At 34.1% G+C, this 12,326-nt stretch overlaps 1 protein-coding gene across 8 annotated transcripts in view; it reads left to right on the forward strand.

The window, feature by feature from the left end:
- The first annotated feature begins 3,750 nt into the window (after positions 1-3,750).
- The window catches only part of LOC107814475 (mitogen-activated protein kinase 9-like), an 81,195-nt gene continuing 72,619 nt past the window's right edge, over positions 3,751-12,326 (forward strand). Inside the window, exons 1-13 of one of the 8 annotated variants that reach the window (XM_016639902.2) lie at positions 3,883-4,019; positions 4,937-5,090; positions 5,411-5,472; positions 6,443-6,851; positions 6,945-7,072; positions 7,357-7,416; positions 8,230-8,379; positions 8,461-8,616; positions 8,706-8,843; positions 8,934-9,007; positions 10,523-10,624; positions 10,726-10,969; positions 11,324-11,778. In XM_016639902.2, the coding sequence (XP_016495388.1) occupies positions 5,470-5,472; positions 6,443-6,851; positions 6,945-7,072; positions 7,357-7,416; positions 8,230-8,379; positions 8,461-8,616; positions 8,706-8,843; positions 8,934-9,007; positions 10,523-10,624; positions 10,726-10,969; positions 11,324-11,395 (1,536 nt within the window). In that variant the 5' untranslated portion in view covers positions 3,883-4,019; positions 4,937-5,090; positions 5,411-5,469 and the 3' untranslated portion in view covers positions 11,396-11,778. 8 annotated transcript variants of the gene reach the window in all.

Consider the following 12,326-nt stretch of genomic DNA (forward strand, 5'->3'; position numbering starts at 1 on the left):
CAAATTCTTGACCCTGGGCATCGGAGAACGGATTTGCGGTTAGAATAGACATATACCTAATTATCTTGCTTGGTTGATGTACATGAATTATAAATGCGTTTTTGTCGGTTCTAATTCCATAGACATATAGGCGTTAGGTTAGCTTGAATAGGCGAGTAAGAACTCGACAGATTCTTTATTTTAATTAGTTAGAATCAAATGCTTCTCGGGTTTAATTCTTGTTTAGATAATTGGGATAACTTAATTTAGTTAATAGTTGATAACAAGTTATCGTGGGTTCGACACTCTATCTTATCACTTTATTACTTGACGACCGTGTATACTTGCGTGTGCGTTTGATCGCAACAACTTGTCAAAACAAATAGTATCAAAGACAAGGGTGGAGATAGCGTTTATAGTGGTGGTTCGGCCGACCCCAATAATGTGTTTGTCTTAAAAAAATTATTTGATATGTTCAGTTATTAATTTAAAAATCAATAACTTAAAAGAGATAAAATTTCAAACTCTAAACCTTCAAATTATAACTCCGCAAATTATTCAAACGTAGTTGTCAAAAAACAAATACGATTAAAAATCCAAAAAGGTCTGAATATTGGAGGGCCCTTACGTTTCTCCACATCTTATAGCCAGAAAAAAAAAATGCAAGTAATAATTAATTAACCATATATCCATGGCTGCCATCACTTTGGACTTTTTCTCTACTCTCCACAATTCAGGGAGCTGAAAGAAGCCAATCCTAGCTAGATTGGAACTTGACAGATCTAGCTATCCTAAAAATTAGTCAGTCCTTTTTTCCAATTGCGCAAAAAGCAAATAAAATCAGTAATTCTCTTTTATATTTTTTTTGTAATTTGACACTTAAAATCACTTTTTAAAAAACTTGATCAAACAAAAATTATTGTTCAAAAGTGCTTTTCAAATTGATTAGTCAAAACACAAACTGCTTTTCTCCAAAAGTAATTTTTAAAAAAATACTTCTCAAAATAAACTGATTTTTTCAGCTTGACCAAAAAGACTATTAGTCGGCTGTATAGTATCTCTTCATCTCTCACGACTTAAATCAAATTTAGTTTATTGTGTTCTTTTTCTTGTGACAATCAATCCCAGTGTACTTTTATTTTTCTTCTTCAAAAGGGTTTGTACACTATCGTAAACAATGATTATTGTCATATTAAATACATTATCGGTCTAAGTTTTAATAGAATCCCTATTTACCTGATTAGGTATTTGTATGTTAATTGTAGGGATAAATATGAAATTTGAGAAACCACTAAAGAAAATAGATAGATATATTTTATAAGGACGATCTCACCTGGATTGCGAGATGCATAATTTATTGATATATTGATTGCATTTGTTCTATTTCATCCATCCTTTTTTTTTTAGATCTATCTTGAACTTTTTGGAACCAAAAAACTTATTGAATAATATATTATGATAAATGAATGAAACGTAACCTAGCTCTTTACATTAATCATATGCAGTTTATAGTTGACCTTTAGTACATATAATATAATGTAACCTGAGGAGAAAATTTGCAAATAAAAGAAATAAGCGTTAAGGAATGTCTTAGCCGATAACGTTCAAATCAACAAGTCAAGATCAATATAAAATGTGGCTGTCAAAACCAACAATCTAAGAAAATAATCTAATAGCCTGTATGGCCAGCTTTTTCAAGATTAAAAGCATTTTTTTGTCCTTCAAATTTTTTAAAGTTGAAGTGTTTAAAAGAAAAAAAGTATCTTTGAGCATAAACAGATTTGGAGAAGTAGAAAAAAATAGTATCCCAAAATTTTTTTTTCTAAAAAGCACTTTTGAAAAAAATAATTTGAAGCACTTTTTAAAAGTTTGGTCAAACAGTAATTGATGCTCAAAAGCTTTCAAATTAATTAGCCAAAAACAAACCGAGGAGATAAATCACTTTTACTGATATTAAAATTTTGGTCAAACAGGCTATGTTGGTGGCACCTCACGTTTTCTCGCATATTAATAGTAATATTAACTAAAGCCAGAAAAATTGCAACTATTAACGGAATACATGGAGGTTGGCCAGACTTTTATTACTTTTTGATTAAAATTCATTTTTATAATCATCATTAGAGTTTGAGGTCAATCCTTTCCAGCAATGAATCTAAACCAAACAGGAGAACACGTCTTTTGTGGTTGGCTTAACGAATAACCAACAGTTGTTTGATTACTATATAGCTAATTAATTTTTATTCAACTATATAATATATTATCTAATCCATTGATAAGAGCTTGAAATGACGTGTTTCCACAATTTATAAGCTTGGACTGACGTGTTACAATAAAAGTTTGCAATTCGGACATTATAATTATAATTATAAGTATCAGTATTATTATTATTAGTAAAGGAGTATATACTTAGCTTATGAAATTTGAATTGTGAAATTCAACGTGATGAAAGTTGTAGAATTCAACAAGCAAATTTTCAACTAAAAATGTCGTCCTTGGCCGTACAAAAAACAAATCAGGGGACAACTTCGTGTCACTACTTTCAGGTGGGTGCGTAGAGCTTGGTTAATTAAATGTTCAACTTGATGATGCTTATTCATATAATTATTTATCTTTAAAAAAAAAAAATCTGCAAATTTGACTAATGTCAAAACTCAAAAGTCAAATCTGTAAAAACCAAGATTAAGTGAATGCATGCTTGATTGACCGTATTCTTTTGCCTAAGGGTCAGGTTAGCTAACCGGTTTAATCATACGTCAAATGAGTTTCTCGTTCATAATGTCCATAATTAAAGGTTTCGAATGCGAGGGTAAGTGCACAAACCACGAAGTGATATTTAGAGATTAGTCTGTACTTATTTTGTTTTAAAATTTTGAACTAAAAATCTTAACTTCAACACAATTCATGATATTATTATCCCGAAAAATAAACTTGAAACTGAAATTCAGAACACACCGGCTAATTCTTATATAATAGCCCTTCAGAATAGCTACCTTATATCATTTCTACGAATTCGGGTTCTAAAAATTAAAGACATTTTAATATAAAATACTTTATCCCTGGATAGATATATTCAATGCGAGTTCCAGTTAGTCGAACCACTAGCTTTTGAATATCCTCTCTATTTGGGTTTAGAGACTGGGTCCAAAGGTTGCTTCTAGCTTATCTGCTCATTGGTAAGTTGTTCAAATTGGCAATAGGTGGCTCAATCTTCTAGCTAGGATATATATTCAACTTTTAGTTCCAGTAGGTTCGACGTAACATGATCATACATTTAACTAAAGTTTGGATATAAATTTGGCGAAGACTTAATTTTTTATTTTAAAGTTATCTTGAAAATTAATTTTTAAAAGTTTAAGTTCTATTTAGACATATATTTTATTTGAAAAAAAGCTAATATTGTGTGTGTGAAAGAAATTTACCCGAAAACTGCCCAAAACCGGATTTGGGAACTTGAAAAATAATTTTAATTTTTTTAAAAAAATTGATCATATTCCACAAATAAACAATATTTAAAAAATAAATTGAGAAAAAATTACCCAAATCTATGACCAAACAAATAACTTAATGTATTCCACATGAATTCATATATCATTGTGTTATTATTTTTTATTACAACATACATATTTAGAAATTATATAAAAATTAATTTCCTTTTGTAGCTCAAAATATTAACAACAAAGTGCTTTAAAACATTTTTAAAAAAAAAGAAGTGATGTTTTAGATTGGTGAAACACCACAATGTGCTTCCGTATTACTGATAAGTTGACAATTACTGTAATACTGTCCAAATCAAATGAATATGTCAAACCAAAATCTACACTCCAATTGCTGCAGCAACCGACCAAGAAAAGTCAGAAAAAATGGAGTAAATTTGATCTATTTTACCCGAAAACATGGCATCCGAAAGAATAGGTAAAATGTTGTAATTCCCTTGGCTCTCATTACTTTTGCCACCTTTTCTTTGCTCTACTCTTACATATAAGTAAAGCTCTTTGCTGCTGAACTCATTCTCACAGCAAAGCTAGCCTCAGCTTGAAAAGGTCACTTCTTTCATATTCTCTCTAAATATTTCTCTCTTTCTCTGTATGTGTATTTGTACTTTTAGTTTCTGTGGCGGTGCAGACAAACTGACTCAAATAAAAAAGAGATAAGGCTCACTATTCAATGTTGGGAAATGGGTGAACTTGCTTATGCATTCAATTCGCAGACATACGTAGAGGCGGACCCAAAATTTTAATGGACGGACACCACTATTCTATTCAGCCAGTACCCTAAAGGCTTTTAGTATTCAGGGTGTCAAGTGTATTTAAATTAATCATTTTCAAGATAATATACTTAAAAACGTACAAGATTTCTATCGAAGTTTATGGGTTCCGCTGAAACACATAGGTTACACATAGGTCCGCCTCTGCACAAATATATTGATAGTGTCGCAATTTAAAGTCGGGTTCAGGATTTTAACTTGGCAGGTTCGACCTTTATGTTTTCGCCACTAGACATAAATTCAATTTATTCAACTAGTGGTTCAGTAGTGGTTTTTTTCAAATACATATCTATAATGCCGTGTAAAAGATACTAGTTTCAGTTGAACCCGTTAATTAGATAGGAAGAATTTGTCTAGTGGTAGTGCATGAACCTTAGGTTCCAAAGTTGTTAGTGCAACACTTAGACCACCACCCTCTATAGAGGCAATCTTCATTTTTGTAATTTAGTTTCAACGATGCATTGGATTCTACTCTATTTGCTTATTTATTTATTTGATGATGATGCCTTATTCTTGGCCATTTCGTAGCTTTGTTTCTTATCTTGAAACGCTTTGTTCTGAAATATTTTATTCATGTAAAGCCGTTTGTGGAAGATTGTGATATGGACAAAAGGCTGACATATCTAATTTTTGGCTCTTTTTTATTTGGATTTTTATATAGTAGTTTAATATGAACTGATATAAATATAGCAGAATTCAACTGGGGTTGCTTTTACCTGGTCATTTCTTTAGACGTGTACCTTTCATGGAGGTATAACTATAAAAGACTCCAAGAAAGTGTGGAGAGGAGGAGCCCTTTATTATCTAAGAGCTGTTTTCCCTTTGTCTTCACTGACCCTTTTCAGAGGTAGTAATTTCTTCCAATAATTCTGTTATATAGACTACTTGTTCTGTTCTTGAATGCATTTGAGTGAAATGTAAATATTCCTATGGTTTAATCTAACAAATAGGATGCGGTTTTATGTTGTGTTGATTGCGTGAGTTCACATGATCTAAATATGCCAGGGATTAGCTGGTTGAGTGTTCAAATTTTGGATCTTGGTATTTGGTTGTTAAAAAGATTACAAAGTTAGATGATAGAGATTTGTGTTCTTTTTGCAATGCTGTGGATTTTGAGGCTGTCTGCATTAAGTTGTCTTTTGTTTCTAACTTTTTGACACATTGTAGGTTTTGGATTGTGATTTAAACAGCCTGCATCTTAGATAGAAGTCTAAATTCTAAAAAAGATGGTAACTTTTCTTTTTTCTTTTCATTTTTTTTTGGTTGAGATATTTGAGATTTTGAATTGGAAGCTTGCTTTTCAATCTGGCTATTCATATTATCTTTCTTCCGAGCCCTGCTGGCTATTTCCGTATTTATTTGCTGTACTTGGCAAGAATATGTGCCATTAACCCTACTGCTAACCATCATTTTAGCAAAGACAATGTGAAACCAGTATCTGACGTTCAAATTTTCCAGGTTCTGTTTAATAGTGATATAATATGTGAAAGTTTTAGAGATTACTTCTCTGCATTCACTTTTGTAGACTGGCTGATTACTAATGAGTGAACTTTTTAAGGAAATGCGTCAGAAATGAAAAGTGGCACAAAAATTTGAAATTCACAGTATTCCAACCCCAAATTAGAATGATCCCAAATTTGAAATAATTCAGTCACTCTGATCGTCAAGTTTATTCACATGTGATGCGTTTTCTCTTATAGTTGGTCACCTGCACTCTAGTTGTGTCAGTTTCAGCTGCTGCTTTATGATTGCTCCTTTTTGTTTCTTAATAGTATTTTCTCATCTGTCTTACTATGAATGGTTGTATCAATTTCCATCATTAAGCTCCTGTCCTTAGTCCCATGACTACCTTATAACTCTGAAGCAAAAGCTGATTTACTTGAGTCAATATTATCTAGAGTGGTCCATCAGGTTTGCATCTGATTCGGTATCGTAGATGATTGTCAAATCCTCTTCCTATCCTTTTTCTGACACTTAAAGAGGATTATTCTCCAATTTCTTGAACACCTTCCACAAAATCAGTAATATTGGAAGATAATGTTTAGTGGAGATTCTTGATACTTTTTCAAATTTTGTGGTGATGATGGGGAGAGAAAAGATTTTAACTCTTTATTTATGTATAACATTGTACGCATCTTTCTTAGATTTTGCCTGTACGTTTAAAAAAAACAGTTCTGATAGTGTCTTTTAATTTCTCAGGCAATGCCTTTCAGGGAATTCTTCACTGAATATGGTGAAGCACATCAATATGAAATCCAAGAGGTTGTTGGCAAGGGGAGCTATGGTGTTGTTGCAGCAGCAGTTGATACTCATACAGGAGAGAAGGTAGCGATAAAGAAGATCGATAATGTTCTTGAGCATGTCTCTGAAGCCACCCGCATCCTTAGAGAAATAAAGCTCCTCCGGTTGCTTCGGCATCCAGATATTGTAGAAATAAAGCATATTCTGTTACCTCCATGTCCGAGAGAATTCAAGGATATATATGTTGTTTTCGAGTTGATGGAGTGTGACCTTCAGCATGTAATTAAGGCCAATGACAGTCTCACTCCTGAACATTATCAATTCTTTTTGTATCAGCTTCTTCGAGGTCTAAAGTTTATGCACACAGGTGGCGGTTCCTCATTGAACACATTCTAGTATTTTAGTTAGATTTCTCTTTTACATCTTTTATGACCTTTTTCCTCGTTTATTGATTCAACAGCAAACGTGTTTCATCGAGATTTAAAGCCAAAGAATATTCTAGCAAATGCAGATTGCAAGCTGAAAATTTGTGATTTTGGGCTTGCTCGGGCATCATTTGGAGAAACCCCGTCAGCTATTTTCTGGACGGTATGAAGCATTTCTCTACTTTAAAGTTTCTTGATCTATCTTAACCATAACAGCGGAGTCAAAAGGTCTCAATGCTATCATTAAATTGTCAAGTTATTACACCTGTGATGACAAGACCCTGATTCTGTTATGCTTTCAAGAACCTCATACTTCTCTTTTCTCTTCACAAAATTTTCGTAGTCTCTCTCTGTCTCTCTCTCTCTATATATATATCTATATATATATCACAACACAATTTTTGCTTTTATTCCAAGGAAAATTCTTAACTCCTTTGCTCTTTACAGGACTATGTGGCAACTCGTTGGTACCGCGCTCCAGAACTTTGCGGTTCTTTTTACTCAAAAGTAAGTATGACATTTATAGGTAACTTAAATGCTTATATAGTTTGTTTCTTATCCAGTACACTTCTCAAATGACTTTTTCATGTTAATAGTAGATATCTGTCTTCATGTGTTACTTAGCATGCGGAGTTTGACCGGGTCAATATTCTATTTTGTGATTCAGCGGTGGCACTTTAATTTCTTCAAGTTTTCTTATTCACTCTTATCTTGTTATTAGGAGGGAAAAAGAGCTGAACAGGAGCACTTTTGGGGCCTTGGTTGACATTTTTCACAAATTTTACGAACGGAAACTCTTATTTTTTGTGTGCTCTTTCCTTATCTGAATTCGGTTCTTTGCAATCTTCATCTCTGAGTGGTGTAATCATATGATAAATTGATTCTCGGTAGGTGATGACTGAAATCCTGCAAGTGAGGAGTTCTACCCTGAAGATGAGCCTATTCTTATCTCACATTTACCCAATGGTTTTTCTTAAATAATCCATAAGTATTTCATTAGAGTACCAAGTTGGCGTGGGAAAATGTACCAAATGAATGAGTCGCTTAGCAAAAGTCATCTATCAAATTTGTCCAACTATCTATATAATAAGAGCAAATCTCTTTCCAAATGAAACGAGTGAATATAAAAAGTTTCTTTTCATTCTTTCTGCATCCTTCTCACTATTGGATAATCTCATGCCTTAAGTTGCAGTGCTGCAATATTAAATTTTACTTTGGTGGGAAAAAAATTGTGTAAATCATTGGTCACTTATACTTACTTTATTATACTGTGATGTCTCATAATTTGGTATCAATTCTAAAACAAACTACTTATTGCAGTACACCCCAGCAGTTGATATCTGGAGTATAGGATGTATATTTGCAGAAATGCTTACAAAAAAACCATTATTTCCTGGGAAGAATGTGGTCCACCAATTGGATCTGATTACCGATTTGCTTGGTTCACCATCCACTGAAGCCATTTCAAGGGTTTGTCCTTCCCTTTCCTCAGTCAAAGTTAATAAACTAGTGATGTATAATGAATCTGATCTGTTTTCACGATATATGCAGATTAAAAATGACAAAGCAAGGAGATATTTAAGCAGCATGAAGAATAAATCCCCCATTCCTCTCTCTCAAAAATTCCCAGATATAGACCCACTAGCTCTAAGATTACTTGAGCGTTTGATTGCATTTGACCCCAAAGATCGCCCTTCTGCTGAAGAGGTAGGACTTAGTAGATTGTTGGACACTCATTGGAGCCTATGATGCAAGTTTTTATTTCTCTCATATTGTCCTATGTTAATCCCCTCTAGGCACTAGCACATCCATATTTCCTTGGTTTAGCAAACAAGGAGCACGAACCATCAGCTCGGCCTATTTCAAAATTTGAATTCGACTTTGAAAGAAAAAAACTGGCAAAAGAGGATATTAGAGAGCTCATCTACAGGGAGGTATGAGTTGGCAACCCATCTTATCTTTTCTTGACCTTCTTTTGTGCCTCCTCCTCCATCGTACTACAACATTGATTTTGCCCGTCACAGATTTTGGAGTACCACCCTCAGATGCTGCAGGAGTATCTTCATGGCACTGACAATACCAGCTTTTTGTATCCAAGGTACTGCCAACACTTCTCCTTATTTGTCCGTAGTCGTTGGTGGCTATGACCGAGAACTAGTTCTTTATAACGATTTAACTCATTGGTATGATCTTGTGAAATTGTCCATGTCTGCTTTTTGTTCACCTGCAAACAACAAACTAATTCCTTTGTTTTAGCACATATGTCTTAGTTATCATGCATTCAAAATAAAAATTTTCATCCATGTAATGCAATTGAAATTAGTACCATCGATACTGAATATAATTCAGTCCATGTGTTAACCTTTCATTTTGTTGAGTAACTATGTGGTACAAATACTTATGGCGTATTGAACCTACGTTTTGTGCATGTCTTATAAATTAATTGTTAGTATGTCATGCAGTAAATAATCAGATCTTCATCATGGTTCTACGGATGTAAAATTAGTGATGAGGCAGGCTAACTTGAGAAATCCTGCCTGCTTTTCTGACATAAGATGATATTGGCGTGACTTCACTAGCAATATTTAAGTCCTAAGGTATTCCATATGAGGAATAGGATAGATACATTAGTGAACATTAGACATTATTTCTGACGGACAAGTTTAAAAGTTCTTACCATTCAACTAAACAATATTGCTGTTGCACAGAAATAAACAGTGGATGGTCATGTAGCTATTAGCTTAAGAAATTGTGTTGAGAAGTGATCCTTTTCCCTATAGAACCAGTGGATTGCTTGTGGTTGCAACTATGGCCAGGGCTCATGCATGAAGCAGTGTTCTGTGTGCTCCATCTGGGTCAAAATGAGCTTCGAGAATAATTCCAAATTCTATCCCTAGTATTGACACATAAGCATCTTCTATCGGGCAGATTCAGTTACCATGCTTTGCTATGATCATTATCAAAAAGAATCTGCATTAAGTTGTATAACTATGTCTTAGCTTTTTATTCTGATAATGATGTCATTGAAGTAGTTATGCATTTTACTTGTTAGTCTGAAATATATAAGCTACACAATGCGCAACACTATGTGACTTTAATAACTATCCTATAATCTTACAAGTAATCATTTTGACTCAATCATCACATTCCTGATATGGGAGGATATATTATTTAGTTTTCTTTTCCTTTTTTTCCCGGAAGAGCTTCACCATTGAACCTGTTTAGGTTGACCAGAGAATTTCTAGTTTAGATGAATTTTAGGGACGACTAAGCAATTTTGTTCTGTCTGGATCAATATCATGATCCAACTTTTTCAACCCATAACAAGAACATAGGTAGGCTAATTATATCTTGAGTCTTCTATTATACTGCCCTTTACTTGGTCCGATTTGATAACGCTTAAATAAGTCTAAAGAAGCTTAAGTGACTCAATATACTTACCTTCAGAATCAGAATGATGGTAGCGTTTGCTTTGCTTTCGCCATTTTACTGAAGAGAGGTTCTCTAATAATTCTCATGATCTTTACTTCTGAAGTCTTCCCTGTTTCTGCTGCATGTATTTAGCATATTTTTTATGCTGTGCTAACATGATGTTCGATGTGCATATATATAGTGGGGTCGATTGCTTTAAGGAACAATTTGACCTACTTGAGGGGCACTATGACAAAGGTGGAAAAAATGTTCTCCATCCAAGGCGATATGCCTCCTTGCCTAGGTTAGTTGACCCTGATATTAAGGATTTCATACTTAAGAGCTTATTAGTAGTGTCTGATAAAGTGTGCTTACTCAAATAGCCTCATTAAATTTTTTCTACAGAGAGCGGGTCTATGTTTCAATAGACGAGGAAACTGATCACGATAGTGAATTTGAAAGGCATGTTGAAGCAACTGTTGCTCATAGATGCCTTCCAAGCCCCCCAAAGTCACACGAGCTTAACAAAGCTGACACTAGTAATGAAAATGTAGAGCTTAGTACAACAAGCAACACTGCACACTGCTTGCTAAGAAGTGCTAGCATTAGCTTTTCCAAGTGTGTTGGGGCAATTTGGGAGGACAGTGAGGTAAATTCCTTCTCATATATAGCATGTTAATCTTGCGGAAACAACAGACTCATAAAAAAAAGCACTTCTCTAGATATGGAATAAGGAAACTCAGTTTATCACATGGTTTCTATGTATTTGTCTATATGAATCATTCTCAAACACAACATGATAAAACGCTCTTCCTCTGCCCTTGTTGTTCCCTTCTTCTCCTTTATTGGGCAGGATGAGCAAATAAAATACATTAATCGACGAATGTATTGTTGGTTTGATATTTGTCACTAATTCTTAGCCGATAAACTGCAATTAGATGATTGATGGTGAGCATGATAATGGTGCTCTATAATTTACTGTATTACCTGCACTTCCCCTCAGGATACAACTTTCAAACGGTATGATAATGGGATTAGTAGATCGTCCAAGGAGCCAGCAGCATTGTTTGCTTGACTTCTTATTCTGGATGGATGAGCTGGTGCTAGATAGATTTCTGGTAAGTGACACTTGCTAGAATGTAACTGTAGGTGTTCTATTATTCAATGTATTAGAAACAATCGACAGTTTGGCTATCAAGATCAGCCCATTTCTTCTGTATGACGTTCTAGGCGTCGTCCTTTAGCCCTCTGCTAGTTTTATATGCTTTGACAGCATCTTCAAATGCCTGAGCAACTGTTATTGATGTATATATAGTCCACTCCATTTTATTTTCCGAAAAATTGTAGTTGTTCTTTGTCTTCTCTTTTTCTTAGAGAGAGGTGAAGTTGTGTAAGTCTTGCATCCTCTATGCAGAACTTGGCACCTATTATTCAAGATTTTAATTTTTCATGATTTTACATGAAGATTTGGATTTGAGCAAGTGTCTTTTTCTTTTTTGAGATTCATTGCTTACTTCTATCTTTCCTTTGCAAATGTCTCAATAATGCTCCTTACTACAGTAGAGAAATTTCTATTGCAAATTAAAGAACCTTAAACATCACAGGCAGAGGCGGACCCAGAATCTTTACGCGACGGGGCACAATATTCTGCTCAACCATCACATGTAGTGCCCCCTAAAGGCTTTTAATGTTTAGGATGCCAAGTGCTTTAAATTTACCATTGTATATACATATACAAGATTTCTGCCGAAGCTTATGGGGTCCGGTGACCTTTCACTATAACACATAGGTCCGCCTCTGATTACCAGATTCTAACACTTAAAAACTTGAGTCTCGTTAAAAGAGATAACTGTCAGCTTTGCGAACTGCATTAATTTTGCGTACTCGCGGATTTGCCTTTGCAGATATGTTTTCTTCCTTTGATATTTGGCATTTGAGGTAAGGATAGTCTACGACCATATAAAGAAATGTAACAACTTATTTAGTTAACTAATGTGAGATATTCT

Source organism: Nicotiana tabacum, chromosome 24 (genome assembly GCF_000715075.1).
Source record: "Nicotiana tabacum cultivar K326 chromosome 24, ASM71507v2, whole genome shotgun sequence".
Classification (NCBI taxonomy): Eukaryota; Viridiplantae; Streptophyta; class Magnoliopsida; order Solanales; family Solanaceae; genus Nicotiana; species Nicotiana tabacum.